General features: G+C 36.1%; 1 protein-coding gene across 1 annotated transcript in view; it reads right to left on the reverse strand.

Annotated features, from left to right (window-relative positions):
- LOC137407861 (sacsin-like) overlaps nt 1-19,504 on the reverse strand; it is a 218,419-nt gene that overhangs the window by 45,084 nt on the left and 153,831 nt on the right. Inside the window, exons 61-68 of the mRNA XM_068094241.1 lie at nt 17,939-18,069; nt 15,368-15,522; nt 13,730-13,845; nt 12,852-12,972; nt 10,156-10,369; nt 6,015-6,186; nt 2,229-2,421; nt 465-566 (exon numbers count right to left, since the gene is read on the reverse strand). Coding sequence (XP_067950342.1) covers nt 465-566; nt 2,229-2,421; nt 6,015-6,186; nt 10,156-10,369; nt 12,852-12,972; nt 13,730-13,845; nt 15,368-15,522; nt 17,939-18,069 — 1,204 coding nt within the window. The remainder of the gene's footprint in view (nt 1-464; nt 567-2,228; nt 2,422-6,014; nt 6,187-10,155; nt 10,370-12,851; nt 12,973-13,729; nt 13,846-15,367; nt 15,523-17,938; nt 18,070-19,504) is intronic.

Raw genomic sequence — 19,504 nt, forward strand, 5'->3', positions numbered from 1 at the left:
ATATGTTCATGTATCTACTAATAAATAAGTGAATACATGGACTTGTGACAGTGCTCTGATAACTTGAACACTCTGATAATTCGAACACTTTTGCTCGGTCCCTTGAAGGTTGAGTTATCCGAGTTTCACTGTATAAGGAACCAATCAAACAGTTCGCTCAACTAAATGAATGTATAAGGAGCCAATCAAACAGTTTTTCTATAAGACTTCATTTGTAGCTGACATGTGTAAACGAGTACTTCTAGCTAAGCACCAAAAAAACTTTTCTGAGACGGGTCTTACTGAAATCACCCGATTTTTACATTCTATTACATAAGATCACACCCTACTTTTAGACTATGGAGGGCAAAAAAGTTTTAAAAAATCACTAAAATTTAAAAAACCAATCAACAGAGCTATAAATTTAGAACAGGCAATGCTAAACAGGTTAACTGGAAAAATAAGAGAGGATGCTAGATACGTACCTCTGAAGAATCTAGACTCTCCTTGGCAATACTCTCTGCAAACTCCACAAACTTTTCATCGCTCACAGCAGAGTTCAATCCAATCATTCTTAAAAACCGAATCTGTAAGGAGGAACTGAAGTGATGTAAACAGTCCTAGTGTGGTGAAGCAACGCTTACCTTATCTACTGTGATTAGCTAATACAATGATTCTTTACCTTCCTGGATGTACCCATCAGTTTCAAACGCTTATTCACCAAAACCTTCTTTATTAGGAAATAAAATTTGATGTTTTTCACACACAAAATGTAAGCATATGTTTAACTGGTGCACAAAATAAACTGCACTAACATGACTATGTTCAAATAACAAAAACAATACAATGCATGAACTCACAACAAATTACATATCTTTACATGAAGGCATGACCCAACAAATCTGTGTGACTTCTGCTGTTGCCTTTGAGAGAGCTCTACTGAACCAATCGAACCCAGGTTAAGAGCCGCTGAGCTAATAGAGTAATATACACTACTTTCAACTAAATCATTTGTATGAGAACATATGAATGAGGTAGCAGTGAATGCAGTCCCTGAGTGTATGACCGGTATTAGCTAAGTTGTAAAGAAATACAGGATCAGTACAAAGGTAACAAGATCAAAGGTTAAAATAACAACCTAGCCATCACGAATGTACATCTTGCATCGAGTTACAGCTTTGATGTGAGGTAATTGTATACTATATCAATTCACATGCAAAAAAAGGTATTTTTGTGAGTATCATAGCGATTAAAGTAGCTCTTAGCCGCGCACATACTGATGCAGTGATAATTCTGGTATGTATTTGGGTTATTACAGTAGCTGAGAGCTTTTAAAGCTGCTCTGAGATCGCATGACAGTGAAAGGTGAACACTGACATGATGACATCACACCAGTAGAATGAACTACTAGCTTCTTAACTAGCTAGTACAGAATATTCTCATGTAGTTAAGTCTCTCATCACCTTCTCTAATTACTTGTATTAGGCAGTTCATGAGTTTATTAGGAAGCACTGAAATAGGCTAATTGCCTCAGGCCGGTGTCCGGTTTACTGGAAGAGTTGCCTCCCTTAACACAGGAGCAATTGAAGATCGGCGAACCATTAGTGTCCAACATTACAAAATGGGGTTTGATTAGAATGATTGCAAAATTATAAATAAATTCGGTTTCACTGCATTTTAGTCACACAAAAAAACTTGTTGACCAAGACAATAAAGAGTTGATAATATAGTTTTTCAAAAAACTATATTACCAGCTCTATAACAGTTCTATAACAACTCTGTAACAGCTCTATAACAGCTTTATAAAAGCTCTATAACAACTCTATAACTAACAGCTCTATAACAGCTCTATAACAGCTCTATAACAACTCTATAACAGCTCTTTACCAGCTCTGTAACAGCTCTATAACAGCTTTATAACAACTCTATAACAACTCTATAACAGCTCTATAACTATCAGCTCTATTAAACTACAACCGCGCAAGATTCAGCATTGAAGCGCAATAAATATTACATGGTGAATATAACTTAAGTTAAATATAGCATATTTAACTTAATCTAAAAAGTATAACACTTCTCAACTAAACAACACTGTAGGGAATTCTCCTGCGTGACTTTTATAAAGATGTGTAGAAACTACTGGTTCTCTTTTGTGAGAGTGAGCGATGCTGGCAATAATACAACTACGGTTCTCCGGTTATATTTTACAATTCATACTAATAGTACAGTTCTATAAGGAGGGAACGTACCCAGCGGTAGTTGTCATATGGCTCGGGAGGGAACATGTCTCGACTGAGCATCAGCTGGAACAGTCGATTCTCTGCATCAAAGTAATCGCTGGCTGTTTGCAACTCCCCGTCTGAGTGACTCTTTATGAATTTAAGAGTGGTGAGACGACTCAGTAGAGTCTCCTTCTCTTCCTCAGACAGCATCGGTAGCTTGCTGTTTAGTGAGTCAACAATGCTAGTTTAGACATTGGCAGCATTAATAAAGTCAGCATCGTGATTCCGGTAAATAAATCATGTACATGTATGTATATCTATGTTAATAAATGATGTACATGTATGTATAACTATGTTAATAAATGATGTAAATGTATGTATAACTATGTTAATAAATGATGTACATGTATGTATAACTATGTTAATAAATGATGTACATGTATGTATAACTATGTTAATAAATGATGTACATGTATGTATAACTATGTTAATAAATGGTGTACATGTATGTATAACTATGTTAATAAATGGTGTACATGTATGTATAACCATGTTGCATGTCAAAATGAAAATAGAAAGACAGAAATCATGAATTATTGAGTGATTTGAACAAAAGTGTTTTAAAAGTTGATAATCTAATAGTATTGTGGAGGAGTCAGGATAGTGACTTGTACAGTAGGTTGTAGTAACAGAAAGTTCATAAACTGAAACATATGATGGTGGATGTAGTATGTTGGTGTCATGGAACAAAAAACAATGTTGGTCATGTGTGGAAGGATAAGTACAAATATTCTGGGCATAGTTTCTGGAGGAATTGGAAACCTGTAACTTAGTAAGTTTCTTTGTCAGTTAGCTGAGCAAACTGCATTTTCATCTTCAATTCTATGGAATAACAATATCAAAAAACTAAAACCGAATTATATTTGAAACACTTCAGAATAAATAGTAACTTATGCTACCGAGAGAAAACGACTACCACGAGAAAACGGAGATTAATGTTTCTACCTAACAAATGTTTTGTATGTAAATATCCTTTCTTTCAACTTTTGAATAAATGAACAAAATGACAAGCAAAATTAAAATTTTTACGAATAAATGGTGATTATATTAAAGGCCATGGTTTCACACCACAGGCCATGGTTTCACACTACAGGCCATGGTTTCACACCACAGGCCATGATTTCACACCACATGCCTTAGTTTCACAGCAAAGGCCAGCAAATGAAATTAGTTTTTGTACCAACGACTGAAATTAATTTTTCTACCGAAAAATGGTGTTTATATCAAAAATTACTTGTCCCTAACAACAGAGTCAGTGAACTGGCCAGTGGAAGTTGGAGTACTTCTCACATTCCACTGAATAATTTATAACATAGCAGCTGGTACTTCATTCAATAGATTGATAATAAACAACAAACAATTCCAATATTTTTTGCTCAGATATTTGATACAATAAGCATAACTTAACCAAACGAATCAATGGCAATAGGTGTATACTGCAATTTGGGTATACAGTAAATATATTCTCCTAGTTAGAAATCATTCTTTATATGGCAAGCGGATTTTCAAAACCATAATGAGTTGCTGGGCATGCAAATAAATCCGTTCGCCATGCATTATTATGCAGGAGAAGCAGTGTTAGAGCATGCAAAGAAATATTACAACGACCTATCATTCAACTCAAGGCTGCCGGCCTGCTGCCTAGTCAAATAAATATCAACTATGGAGTTATCATGGCTTTACTAGCAGGATGAGCAATGCAAAGGTGCAAGGTGGCAGTTTTGACAATGGTTGTCATATTTACATACAAAATGTTTGAGAGTTCCTGATGGAACACTCCTTTCTGTCCTTTTGAGATGGACGAAACCCTACAGGGAAACAACCAATCACAGAAGTGACGACTACGAAACTAGACAGAGATGGGTTGTACTGACATTAGTGGAGGCCCAAAACAACGTGTTATGGTAAAACAATGAAAAATGAACCAATTTGTTACAAGAGGGACAAATCCTGTTAGAGTTAGCATATTATTCAGACTCCAAAAATAAATCTTGATTATTCAGATATTTGTGACCAAATATGGGCAGACACGGAGCAAAATAATGGTAGCTGGGCAGAGCGCCTTCAACTTACTCAAAGTCATCTGTACAGATTCTGTGGGCACAAGAACACATAAACATGAAATAGATCACTACACAAGCGTGTAAAAGCCTTCAACTCTTTAAGTTATTACTCTTCTCGGTTATTACTTGACCTCTTTATTACAGTGGAACCTCAGATATTACTTGACCTCTTTATTACAGTGGAACCTCAGATATTACGTGACCTCTTTATTACAGTAGAACCTCAGATATTACTTGACCTCTTTATTACAGTGGAACGTCGGTTCTCTCTTTATTACTTGCTTTTATTCCTCGAACAGCAAGTAGTCTAAAGGCGTGGTCAAACGAGCACCGAACCGACGTAGGATCGGTTCGGTTCAGAGGCTGGTTCGGTTCGTGGCACATGTCACACGGCCACCGAAGTAACTTCGCTTCCTAGATACCATACGTATAGAGACAGGAAACGGTTTCATTAGTAGTTTTTATGTATTTGAGTTAAATATTTCTATTGTAAACAAAAAACTTTGAGGAACAATTATAAATTATAATTATACAACAGATTTATCAGAAGATCGTTCAGCTGCTCAAAATAAATCACTCGATACAAAGATTTTGCCAACCCTTCCCATCAACATAATTATATTTTTTATTAACATATGAATGCTTTGCTATGCCGAGTACATAACAAACAAAAACAGTCTTTATCATAGTACTGTGGTTTTACATAAATAAATCAGTCAACGATACTTCATCAGGATGAATATGACACATTACTTATATTCTACACGAAAGAAAATCACAATTCTCTTACATTTATGCAAAACTTAAGTGCAACATCTTACATTTATGCAACACAATCATAAGTCCGGGTGAACCTTGTCGTAAATTGCTTCATGTGGTTTATTTAACGAAATAAAAGTATCGTCCCATTTCTTTTTTAACATTACTCACGCGAACGTAAGTAAAAATGTGACGCGTGCTCGCTAGAATTCTAGAATTTTAACCAGCCAATAAGAGCAAGGGTTCGGCACGAAATTTCGAGCAGGACCGAAAAGGTTCGTTTCGGCCAGAAATGTCCTCGGCCGAACTTTTTAGAGCTGAAAGCGACGTCGTTTTGCGTCATTTAGTTCGGTTCGGCGCTCGTGTGACCACCCCTTAACGCATCACATTCTTTCAAGTTTAGCCTAATAAACATGTTACATAAGAGAAATATAAACGTTTGCGGCAAGGGACACACAAGAACACACAATGGCTAGCAAAAACAAGAGTAATAACAACACTAACACAAATATTAGCCCATACCTTTCACGGCACCTGCAGGACAAGAGTAAATTCTTACACATGCATCAAGTCACATGACTCACTTTGCACCGCAAGAGCATCCATGCATATAAGAGACAGCAATTACCTCAAAAAAAGCATATAAAGGTGAATAAAACAAGTATTTTGAAGGCAAAGCGCATCCTCGCCAATCTTAATTTGCGTGATTGTAACAGCTTGTTGGATTCTTATTGAAAAATTGAAAAACGTTAACTTTAAAGGTAACATATCAGAGCCAGATTGATCTAATTAAAATGTTTAACATAGCTAATAAAATTACTTATAAAAATACCTGACAACGTCAAAAAGTTTTGAAACAGTAACCATCCTACAATAAGCGAACCCCGTGATTGATCTCTACCTGAAGCATAATAGAAGCACCTGCACTCACCTGTCTCTGATGTAGGTCAGATGAATTACTCTAGCACCATCACTCAGGTACTCAAAGTGCTCGAATATAAACTGGCAATAGACCTGTATGTCAGTAAGGTACTGGCAGTCGAGGAGTGAATAGAGAGAACCAAGAGAGTCATTTCTTTGAAGGAAGAGAACTCCCGCCTTACCTAAAAATCAATCAACATATTGGTGCTAAAATGGCTCACATAAAAATCACCTCAGAAGTTTCACTCATCTTTCTCCTCGATTTAAGATTCTAACTCGCCGAAAAATAACTAGTAATTATTATTTTGCAACTAATGAGTTTTTCTTCTGAGTGTTTTAATCGTAATCAAGTTTAATTGACTTTAATCTTGAAACATCCTGGCAGCCAGATCACATCAAACACTTAAAACAATGAAAAAACAAATGATAAAAAATACGGACAATTTCTGATAAACCCTACTAATATTTTCAGTTCATCTTTAACACTAACTTGTATCAGAGCTAAAATATTTTGCTTATGAATGATAGTTTGAGAACTTTCATGGTATGAAAATCTATTAAAAATGTACCACTACTCATTACTACATCTATAGTAAATATATTAATGCATGTAGTAAGAGAATTTTTTATATTTTACATAGATTAACTGTTTTGTGAAGAAATGTTATATCTATTAGTCTATCAGCTGAATAAAAAAGGTATATATAAAACATATATTTATATATATAAATAATTTCACAATATAGTATATATTTCATAACATTACCATATTAATCTACACATATATAATATCAGTCTCCATCTGTCTGTTTAGTTTCCGTCTGTCGATTAAAATCTAGCAATTGATGAACAATCCGCTTCAGGGAGGATTTGATCTCAGAACCTCTAAGTCTGAAAACCAGCTATCTAAACCGATACACTGCAATCGTTTAACTGACCACAACGGATGATTGTGATGACATTCATTACATCGGTTAAAATACACACACTTGAAGTGTTTGGAATGCATTAACAAGCCCAGTTGATCATTAAGCGTAACTTAACGATTATTAAGCTGGCTTAAAACACCGCAAATGTTTTAGTAAAGATTTAAATTACTAGCTTACAAGGTAGGCTACTAAAATTCGTTGCGTAACTTTTACCAAAAAATTTTGATAATAATTACCCAACTCGGACCAAATACCCGTGCAACGCCGAGCATTTGGCTAGTCTATATATAAATCTCAGTGTTCGTGTGTCTGTTATTCTGTGAGTCTGTAAATCGGTTTGTCCAGTCATAGCGATTAAAATCTTGGAACGAAAAACTTGCATCATGATGGATTTGAACCCACAAAGATTGCAACCGCATGTTTGTAAATCCAATCATCTAACCAAAAATCTATGAAGGCTCTTACAATTCCATCTGTCATACTATATAATGTATACCCTTTTTCTTATTTCACACGCTAAATGGCGTATTAATTGATACATTGCGCCTACGAGTTACGATGCCCCCGTTATAAAATATTTTTCGCCCAACTCTATAAAACATGATGATTTTTCGTCCTCGCCATACTACGGCGAATTTGTTTTCCCCGCCATACCATACCGATATCAACAAAAATCTCTCTCAAAATTAAAAACATTTGGCGATTTGTGTACTGATTATACAAGTTAGTAAGAGATATACGTTGCTCGCCATCTCAGTTCGACGTTATCCGTCATGGTAAAAACGGATTCGCAAACAGATAAGTGATAAAAATTTAGTTCAAAGTTTGAAGTTTACTAAAATACACACAAGAACTTCTTTCAAGTATGTGTTTAGTAAGCTAAATTCATTTAAGTTAAATTCAACAACTATGTTGCACGTCTGTCTCAAAGGTGAAAACTCTCCACGGTACATTATGCACGTTTATGTTATACGTCTGTATCAAAGGTAAGTACTCCTCACGGTACGTACTGCACATAGTACATTGTAATGTTACATTTTCTTGCAGATCATAACCACAAAATGCACTAAAGTTGTTGTAGGTAACCATAGTTACTAAGGTTAACATATTGTTCTGTTACTATTTTTAATGATGATGATTTTGATGATTTTTACCACGTGTTTGCATTAGATAATTGTTACGGGTTTTTATAATACTATACGATATATTCACCTTATGATGCCAAAACTGAAACATGTTGAAATTATATAATTGTATACCAAATAATTTTTCATTGTAATAGTGGCAGAAAATACTATATTTAGCCATTACTTGCTAATGATTTCACATTTACATTCAAACACCTTTATGGTTTTATTTTTTCTCCTAATTTATTTCACCAAAACACTTCTTTCATTATATAAAATTTAAAAGCTACAGTTGTTTGAAAAAGTAGGAAAACCTTTGCAGTTGTTTTATTTTTTCTCTTAATTCATATGAATTGCACAAAAAACACTTTTCCCATGATATGAAGTTTAAAAGTTAGAATGGTAAATGTTGTTACATGTTAAATAAAAATAGATTTTCTACCTAAAAACCTTTTTATTACCCGGGCAACACTGGGCATTCATCTAGTCCTTTCTCTAATAAGAAGGCATGCTAACAGCAATGGCTGTTCTATTAGGTTAACGGAATTGAACTCAGACACTCCGCTTTACAAACCGGCGGACTAGCCACTACACTACTAGCCACTACACTACTAGCCACTACACTACTAGCCACTACACTACTAACTACTACACTACTAACCACTACACTACTAACCACTACACTACTAGCTACTACACTACTAGCCACTACACTACTAGCCACTACACTACTAGCCACTACACTACTAACCACTACACTACTAGCCACTACACTACTAACCACTACACTACTAACCACTACACTACTAACCACTACACTACTAACCACTACACTACTAGCCACTACACTACTAACCACTACACTACTAGCTACTACACTACTAACCACTACACTACTAGCCACTACACTACTAACTACTACACTACACTACTAACCACTACACTACTAGCCACTACACTACTAACTACTACACTACACTACTAGCCACTACACTACTAACCACTACACTACTAGGCTAACTTAACGCTTCTCAACTACGCACATACTGATTACTCATGATGATCTCTCACACTGCACGGGACTAACAAGCGAACTAGTAGTTAATAAATACCGACAAATATTAATATGATAATGGATTTCACAAAATCTTTTGTTTTTTACAAGATTTTATAAAGTTTTGGAGGACATAAGATCAGCATAAAATGCAACCTTCACAATGGTTTGCCTAAAGTAGTTGTAGGAATTGCTGAATAATTACTTGACTCATCGAGGCATATCTAGAACGTTTATTTCAAAACAACAACCCAAACTTTCAATCTGAAGAGCAGACTCTACATTAAAGGTCCGGCCACACGTAACGAATTATTCGTTTAATCTGACCGAATCCACGAATTTCACAGAATTCACAGATTTATTCTGCCGAATATCATAGATTCGTCTGAGCTGTGCATGCACACCGAATTCGTTAACGAAACGTTTTTAATTGGCTAACCAATTGTTTTTAGCGAGCACGGTTCTAGTAGCTTTGACAAGTTGTATAGTCCAAGACACGTACGACGACCCACAATAAAAGTATGACCGCGATATGACTTGATACATACGATGCAACGGCCTATATGCGCTATTGTTGGTTCTTTCTCGTTGGTTCACCATGACAGGAACTTCTCATCGTGTATCCAGAATTTTCTTTTAGATGTTTTAGAAGCTTTGAATTATTTCTTTTTCAATAATAATAATTTCTTTTTATGCAGCAAAAGCTTCGTCGCAAAAACAGCCGCTATCTCTAGCGCATATAGGCAGTTGCATCGTATGTATCAAGTCATATCGCGGTGATACTTTTATTGTGTGTCGTCGTACGTGTCTTGGACTATACCACTTGTCAAAGCTACTAGAATCGTGCTCGCTAAAAACAATTGGTTAGCCAATTAAACGCGTTTCGTTAACGAATTCGGTGTGCATGCACAGCTCAGACGAATCTATGATATTCGGCAGAATAAATCTGTGAATTCTGTGAAATTCGTGGATTCGGTCAGATTGAACGAATAATTCGTTACGTGTGGCCGGACCTTAAAAAGGAGGCAATAACATGCTTACTTCTCCAGACATCGATCTCAGCACCGGGTATACCCTGAGGTAAAATGTAGACTTCATAATCTGCCAGCTCCAGCTGCTGACCGGATAGTGTTATGTAGAAAGGCAGCCGGCGCAGTTGACTGATGCATTCTGGGTTGGAAAGGATAAGCCGTTGATTGTCAATAGCCTCAGAGAAGTACTTCAGTATGAGGTTGCATTCAGTTGGATGCAGAAGCTAGATAAGTAACAACAACTGAGTCTAAATCAGTGCTGACTACGGTAAGTGTCTAACACTAGTAAAGCTAGTCATGAACTGACAACCTGTTCTTTGTCAGTTCACTAAAGCGTGGTTCCCATCTTGACTGCCAGACCCGAGGGTAATCTCGTGCAGCAAAACACTCGCTGAGCTAGGCTCTGCGGCTCATGTTCACATAAACCCGCGTCCACTGATGATCGCATAAAAATGGCCACTTGTCATGCCGTTATGAAAGTGCTGATTTTCACCCGTACAGGGCATTTTAGAATATTTTGCCTGCGGCTCCTAGCGAAAGTTGAACAGCGCTGAACTCTTGCGTTGACCTCTTGACCGTCAGCAACTACCGGTACTCAGCGTGTAAGTTCCATTTCACTGCCGATAGCCCTGCGACTTTGCCAGCGGTGCTTGCGGCATATATGGGAACCAGGCTCAAAGGCAATGATTATGATTCAGAACCAATTGATATGATAACCTATCAACTACCCAAACAGGAAATACTCTTGCGTTTACACAATTGAAGATACCTGACTAACTTATGCATTAAACAACATAACGGTTTAGACCAATTTACTACAATGTCATGTCGATGGCTATTTTACTATTTGACGCTCTATGACAAACTTAATAGACTGAGAAGTGAACTTGCATTTGAAAAACTCCCCAAGTGCTTGCCGTTAATTCGTTGTCACTATATTAAATATGATTATTGGAAATATTAGGTCAGCTGATATAATTCCTAGTAGCTACACAGCTTTTGCACAACCTAAAGCTGTTTATGTAAATAGACTAGTGCTAGTGAGTAACTAGTAACTATGTAGTTCGTGAGTAACTAGTAACTATGTAGCTCGTGAGTAACTATGTAGCTCGTGAGTAACTATGTAGCTCGTGAGTAACTAGTAACTATGTAGCTAGTGAGTAACTAGTAACTATGTAGCTCATGAGTAACTATGTAGCTCGTGAGTAACTATGTAGCTTGTGAGTAACTAGTAACTATGTGGCTAGGGAGTAACTAGTAACTATGTAGCTTGTGAGTAACTAGTAACTATGTAGCTAGTGAGTAACTAGTAACTATGTAGCTAGTGAGTAACTAGTAACTATATAGCTAGTGAGTAACTAGTAACTATGTAGCTCGTGAGTAACAATGAGTACACGCGTAAGTAATTCATCCCTGATGAGTTATTTTGAACAATCTGGTTGCTGTGACTCGGCATGTTGCGTTCTTTCAAATTTGTGGCAATTTCAGAGCCTTTCTACTGTTTTGTTAGCTTGAATAAGTAATCCATCAAGTGTTTAAAATATGTTTTTCTTAGAAAAAATGCCACATGACATAACATAATGAAATAACAAAATAACATAATGTATGATAAAAAAAATCAGCAGGATAATACAGTAGTGCCTCTTTTTTTGCGATTAGTCTGGACTGATGGCCCGGCAAAAAAAAGTGAAAACTATGAAATTGAAAATAATAAACTCATATCTAATAAAGCCACTTTTTTATTAATCGTAAGAATTTCCCTCTTTTTCTCAAGTTCATCAGACAATTTAGAGAGTTGGGAGTGTTTAAGAGGCATGATGAAGGGTTTCACAGGTACTTTGTACTTGTGACACTTGACAAAACGTAACAGGAAAACAGCGAACCCTGACGACTGCGATCACATGATGCTTGCAGAGGTATCCCGCAAGGCAAGAGTATGAGAGAGATTTAAGCATTCACGTATTTTTGTTTGTTTATTTTTACTCTTGTTCAGTTTCGTTAATTTTCAATTTTTTGTGAATATGTTTTATACCGTGAAAGCTGAGCCATGAAGTAGTGAGTGATAATTGTACATAGTAGATAGACAAAAACATATTCAACTTTGTTGAGCAAACATTCTGTAGGTAGGTTGAAGGTGGGGGCAAATGACAGTATATGCCTGCAGCAGGTCACTAGCTGTCTATATCAACACCTATCATCTATTGACAGCCTGCTGCAGGTCACTAGCCGTCTATATCAACATCTATCATCTATTGACAGCCTGCAGCAGGTCACTAGCTGTCTATATCAACAACTATCATCTATTGACAGCCTGCAGCAGGTCACTAGCTGTCTATATCAACACCTATCATCTATTGACAGCCTGCAGCAGGTCACTAGCCGTTTATATCAACACCTATCATCTATTGAGAGCCTGCAGCAGGCCACTAGCTGTCTATACCAACAACTATCATCTATTGACAGCCTGCAGCAGGTCACTAGCCGTTTATATCAACACCTATCATCTATTGAGAGCCTGCAGCAGGTCACAAGCTGTCTATATCAACACCTATCATCTATTGACAGCCTGCAGCAGGTCACTAGCTGTCTATATCATCACCTACCATATATTCCATTACATGTCTAACTGGTGATTCCTCATCAAAATAAACAAAATCTACTCATTCGCAAATTTTCAAACAAGAGACTTGACCCACATGAACATACCTGACCTATATCCTGCGTGTTTCTGTCTATGCAGTAATTGAGACACCTTAGGACAGACTGGGGGTCAGAAACCTTCGCGCACAGAAGCCTAGTAAGATGAGAGCCGGGAGCAGTGGTAGCACTGGCAGCACTGACAGTAGAGACATACTTGCCTCCTACAGCAGAAAATCTTCTCTAACTTTAACTGTTCTACACGTAGAATTTTACAGACTCTATAATCATTGTTTTATAGAGAATATTAATTGTTACGGATTTGAATTTGAAGATTTTAAACCAAAAATAAAACCATGGCAAAATTCAACAATTATAAAAATGATGCCTAATAAAATTTATAAGTCTCATTACCACTTGAATGTTCATACTGGTAATATACAGGAAGAGTCAGATGTAAAAAAGGTTATTAACTATGCTTGAGCATTCCAACATAAACATACACACCTCAATATGTAAATGTATTACATGAATTACCAGAAAATCAAATCATAATACAAAAATCTTTCTCGATGGTGAAGAATTGTTAAAGTACTACTACTGATATTACTAACACATACAAATATTATTCTACTAGTAATATAAAACTACCATAGTTTTTACTGACAATATCACTACTTTCAGTACTACTACTGTTACTTCTACTACTATAACTATTAATACTGCTATTACTACTACTATTACTACTACTACCACTACTATTATTACTACTACTGTTACTACTACTACAACTAGTACTACAACTAGTACTACTACTAGTACTACTACTATTACTACTACTATCACTATTATTGCTATTATTATTAGTGATGTTACTACTACTACCACTACTATCATTACTACTACTATAACTACTACCACCACTATTACTACTACTTCACAATCACCTACCATGAAAAGTTTTACCATCTACTAGTTTGTGGTTAAGCTCTGGAAGTTTAAGTTTTCTCAATGCTTGTCTCATGGTATCTGTCATTCCATCCTTCTGACTGAAGTCCATCACCTAATTGGCATATGACAATGATTATTATTGATATATAGCTATAACTTCAAACCTCCATCTACTGAAGCCTAGTGCATATGACAATGGTTATTGATATATGACAATGGTTATTGATATATAGCTATAACCTTAAATCTACACCTGCTGAAGCCTAGTGAAATGTGTAAATATGAAATTGTATTCACAAGTGTCACTCACAATGAATCAGTGACTCACAATGACTTATCGGTACAATGCACTTACTTCTAGGTTAGTTCCCAGCTTGGCCATAGTATAAAGCTCCCATCCACTAAACCTTATCAGACTTGAAAATATTTGAGACTTTTAAAGAGTGAACAAAAGTCCTTTCTTGGACTCTAATTAATATCCTTAAAGGTTGACATGCAACAAAATTTACATTACAGTTGTTTGGTATCAAAAGGTTCACCACGTCTTACTCTGCTGTGCAGTAGGTGCAAAATATGTAGAAATGTGATTACAAGCTCTTAAAAGCTTAAACACGAACAGTTAATCACAGCCACACGAGACCGCCGTAGATTAGAACCACTTTCCAAAACGGTTCAAATGGGATGTAGTTGAACGCGATGGCTTCCATTTACACTTTCATGCAACCTCAATCGCCAAAATATTTTCACAAATATAGTTCACGCATTCAATAAAACCATGTCCTATTGTCATTACGCGTCTATTTCATCATCATCGTAATGCTGTTACTTTTAGCACTGATATCTCAAAACCTACCATAAAAACTTGTTTAATTTTTCAACCTCAGCTCGAAGGAGTGCATATTATCCCCTAGTAAACATGAGGAGCCTGTAGGTCACCTGGGATAGTTGAGAAATGCTGCAGAAATTCTTCGCGCTGTTTGGCAGGAAGTATGGGGTCACATGATCAGATTACGACTAGATGATCAGACCAAGCTGAATGTGTAATGTGAATTTTGTTGCAAGTCAACCTTTAGGAGAAAAATTACATCTTGAAAAGTGTCAAAAACCAATAAACTGAGAATTCCTACGATAGACAGCATTACTTTATTACCTGCGCCCAATGATAGGCAGCACTATTCTATTACCTGCACACAATGATAGGCAGCACTATTTTATTATCTGCACATTTACTTTTATAATATCAAATTTAGAGTGCTAAATTAAACTAGAATTTAAAACATCTGAAACTGTTAAATGTACAAATAAAATTAAATAATGCTGTATGTCTAATATCTGTATATCTAATCGTACAAATGCAGAGAATATAGTGGTATGTCAGTTATACACTTTGCCGTATTATTTACTTGATCGTTAGAGCAAACACGGGGCCATTAATGAATCAGTGCGGAGCTATGAAAGTAGCGGTTCATAACAAGTAGAATTGATTTACATACATATTACTTTAATACAGCAGTACCGATAGAGATGCTAACCTAACGAGGTAAAGACAATCAATAGAACCAACTTTATACAAAAGTAAAATACAAGAAATGCTTGTGACCAATGCTGTTACAAGTGTAGCTACATGTATATACCATGTGAGCATGCTGCAGGGGTACGAGAAAATGAGCTCTTTCTTCCAAACCACTAGAGGTCAATGAAGTCATCGACATCGACATACACAACTTCTTGGAAATAGCACGAAGGGCACTTCCTTCCTTACCTGCAAACAGAACTTCATGCTTACAATCTAGCAGCCGTTACAACAATGAGTCTTTCAATGAAAGCCAATACTTTTGTATGACGTTTTACAACTCTAAACTTTAAAACAACAAAAATAAGTACATGTATTTAAAACAAAAACGTTATTACCATTTTTCTCGAAAAAGCAGTTTATAACAAAAATACCAATCGAAAACTTAGTGAGCTGTAGGCATATTCCTCAGCTTTGAACTTGAGCTGAAGTTCAAAGCTGGAGCGATACGTAACCTTTTGTTTTTGAATAGTTGAGAAGGCAGGTTTTTGCTCAACAATGAAACATGAATCAACGTTAATGTTACTAAAATGTTGAAAATTATTATTATCATTACAAAAAGTAAAGTGAAATGATAACTCGAGTCTAAGTACCAGCAAAATTCTTTGTGAGATATAGTATAGTATAGATATAGTATAGATATAGTATATATATAGTATAAATATAGTATAGATATAGTATATATAATATAGATATAGTACATATATAGTATAGATATATTATAGACATAGTATAGATATAGTATAGTTATAGTATAGATACATTATAGATATAATATAGATATAGTATATATATAGTATATATATAGTATATATATAATATAGATATAGTATATATATAGTTTAGATATAGTATATATATAGTATAGTTATAGTATAGATATAGTATAGATACATTATAGACATAGTATAGTATAGATATAGTATATATATAGTGTAAATATAGTATAGATGCAGTATAGTATAGATGCAGTATAGTATAGATATAGTATAGATATAGTATAGATACAGTATAGTATAGATATAGTATAAATATAGTATAGATACAGTATAGTATAGATATAGTATAGTATAGATATAGTATCAACAGCATATCCTAAAATAATACTCAAAAGCATTAAAATATGGAAAGCAGAGAACCAAAATAATAGAGTAAAAGGCCAAGATAGTAACGAGGAGAAGAAAATGTTTTTACTGCTTTCAACATTTTGAGCACAAGGGTGGAAAAACAAAGAAAATATGAAAGCATAATAACAAAAATTCTGGAAGTATTTGAAAGTACATTGCAAAGCAAAGCGAGGATAAAGAAATGGTCTAGCTGGTGCGACTAATATTGCGGGTGCAAATGTCAAGTTTGCAGGGATTAGTTGGGATTGATGAATATGACTAAACATAGAAAATCAATGTGTGTGGTCTATAGTATTATTTTAGCTTGGACACATGAACTACGAGGGGGTATAAAAAAGCAGGCCCCACTCATAGCTAGGTACTCAGGCTTAGTTGGACAGAGCGGCTACAACATAGAGAGTGAGCACACCGGAACTTACTGTCAGTAAGATGATCCGTGTCTTCTAGTTAACAAGCACATGCAAGTCATGTCACACAACATCAGGTTGAACAATATAATGGCAAACTGCGATAATGTAGTCATGACTTTAAAAGGATGGAAGAACAAAGTCCAGTTTGTGTGGACAGTCTAAGTGAATTATGGGAAATCATATAACGCATGATGCTAAACAATGTGGTTTAAACATGCAACATAATTGTAATATCTGCAAAAGAGCTGTCAACATTTTAATGGCGGGTGTTAAACACATAGCAGCTGACCTAAAAAAATTCAACTCATGGAATCAGTAAAGACTGAAGAAGCTATTGTTCTAAAGGTGTGTGTTATACCTGGACGGTTCATCGGAGTTAATTCCGCACCGACAAAGTTTGTTTGATGTAAACCCCAAAATAGTTGTGAAAATGGTTTTGTCGCAGTCGCCGACACAAGATAAGTAAAATGCTGCATACTATGCTTTCTGACAACATGGATTTGACCAATCATACCCTGCAATAGCGCTAAAAATACAATAAAGATATATTCTGTTTTCCTAAAGGATTAGTTAAAATAGCACTAGCTGTGTTTGCACTAAATAGCATAATAGGTGTTTACTCCAAGAAGATTTAGAATCAATACTAATTAGTAATTATTAATTACTATAATTATTACGCATACATAAACCATCTAGCAACGGAATGACTCGCTTCTATGTTATGCTGATAAGTGGTAAAAATGGAATGGATATCGATGTTGTATTTCATTGGCTAAAAAGGTGACACAATTTTTGCTTAAGAAATGCTTGAGAAACAAATTTAAATTTGGGTTGACAGTCTAAGTGAATTATAGGAACCATACACCAAATTATGCTACACAGAGTGGCTTGAGCATGCAACATCAATGGAGTACCTGAAAAAACCAACTGTCAACACTTTTATGGTTGGTGATCAGACATACTGCTGCTGGCTGAGTAACATAGAACTCATGCTATTTTTCAAAGTAAATCCTTATTTAGTAGCTTGTTTCAATCAAGTGTCAAGGCCGAGCAAGCAGCTAACAAACCTATTAGTTCATAAATACAGTCACCTACCAACTAGCGGCGGTTCAGTTGAACTCTCACTATCAGGCACAGCGTAGACAGGTAGAAGGCACCAGCTCTGCAGGGCAAACAGCGTCATCTCCAGAGAGTCCATGGCACCGATCGGGTCTTCAGCATATTCGCTGCCAAAGAAATAACTTTGTTATCCTAACGTCTCATAGCAACACATGAGTTATTTCGTAGATAGACAACTCCCTTTTGTGGATTGTAACACACTGAATAATATTGAATTGATGTCAGAAGACTTTGAAAGCAACAGTGTAAAAGTAATATGCCTTCATAACCATAAACAAATGGTGTTATGCAACTTATCATACAGAATTATGCAAAACTGTGAAATGATTGGTCAGTCGTGAACATGTCAGAGTGCAACTAGAATAATGTCGGGATGGAGTGGAACAGTCTAAACATATGATCTGTCATATGATATCTCTGATAAGTCTGATATCAAAGTGAATAAAATATAAAAATCAGGAATACAATAATAATAGAGCATCTTCAAGGCTCTTCACTCTCAAAATATTTGCTATAATAAGAGCCGTACCCATCTATGCGTCTGTCAAAAGCCTAAGTTGGAGGACAAAAAAGATTGCATCGTACGGGATTCGAACCGGTGAAGTAGAGAAGAGGGAGTTGTATCTGTTAACCGTGCATTCGCATATCGTGATAGCGGGTAACCGTTGAGCCACATAACAATATCGTGAGAGCGAATAACCGTTGAGCCACATAACAATATCGTGATAGCGGGTAACCGTTGAGCCACATAACAATATCGTGATAGCGTGTAACCGTTGAGCCACATAACAATATCGTGATAGCGGGTAACCATTGAGCCACATAACAATATCGTGATAGCGGGAAACCATTGAGCCACATAACAATATCGTGATAGCGGGTAACCATTGAGCCACATAACAATATCGTGATAGCGGGTAACCGTTGAGCCACATAACAATATCGTGATAGCGGGTAACCGTTGAGCCACATAACAATATCGTGATAGCGTGTAACCGTTGAGCCACATAACAATATCGTGATAGCGGGTAACCGTTGAGCCACATAACAATATCGTGATAGCGGGTAACTGTTGAGCCACATAACAATATCGTGATAGCGGGTAACCGTTGAGCCACATAACAACATTGTGATAGCGTGTAACCGTTGAGCCACATAACAATATCGTGATAGCGGGTAACCGTTGAGCCACATAACAATATCGTGATAGCGGGTAACCGTTGAGCCACATAACAATATCGTGATAACGGGTAACCGTTGAGCCACGTAACAATATCGTGATAGCGGGTAACCGTTGAGCCACATAACAATATCGTGATAGCGTGTAACCGTTGAGCCACATAACAATATCGTGATAGCGGGTAACCGTTGAGCCACATAACAATATCGTGATAGCGGGTAACTGTTGAGCCACATAACAATATCGTGATAGCGGGTAACCGTTGAGCCACATAACAACATTGTGATAGCGTGTAACCGTTGAGCCACATAACAATATCGTGATAGCGGGTAACCGTTGAGCCACATAACAATATCGTGATA

The sequence above is a fragment of the Watersipora subatra genome, chromosome 11, assembly GCF_963576615.1.
Source record: "Watersipora subatra chromosome 11, tzWatSuba1.1, whole genome shotgun sequence".
NCBI lineage: Eukaryota > Metazoa > Bryozoa > Gymnolaemata > Cheilostomatida > Watersiporidae > Watersipora > Watersipora subatra.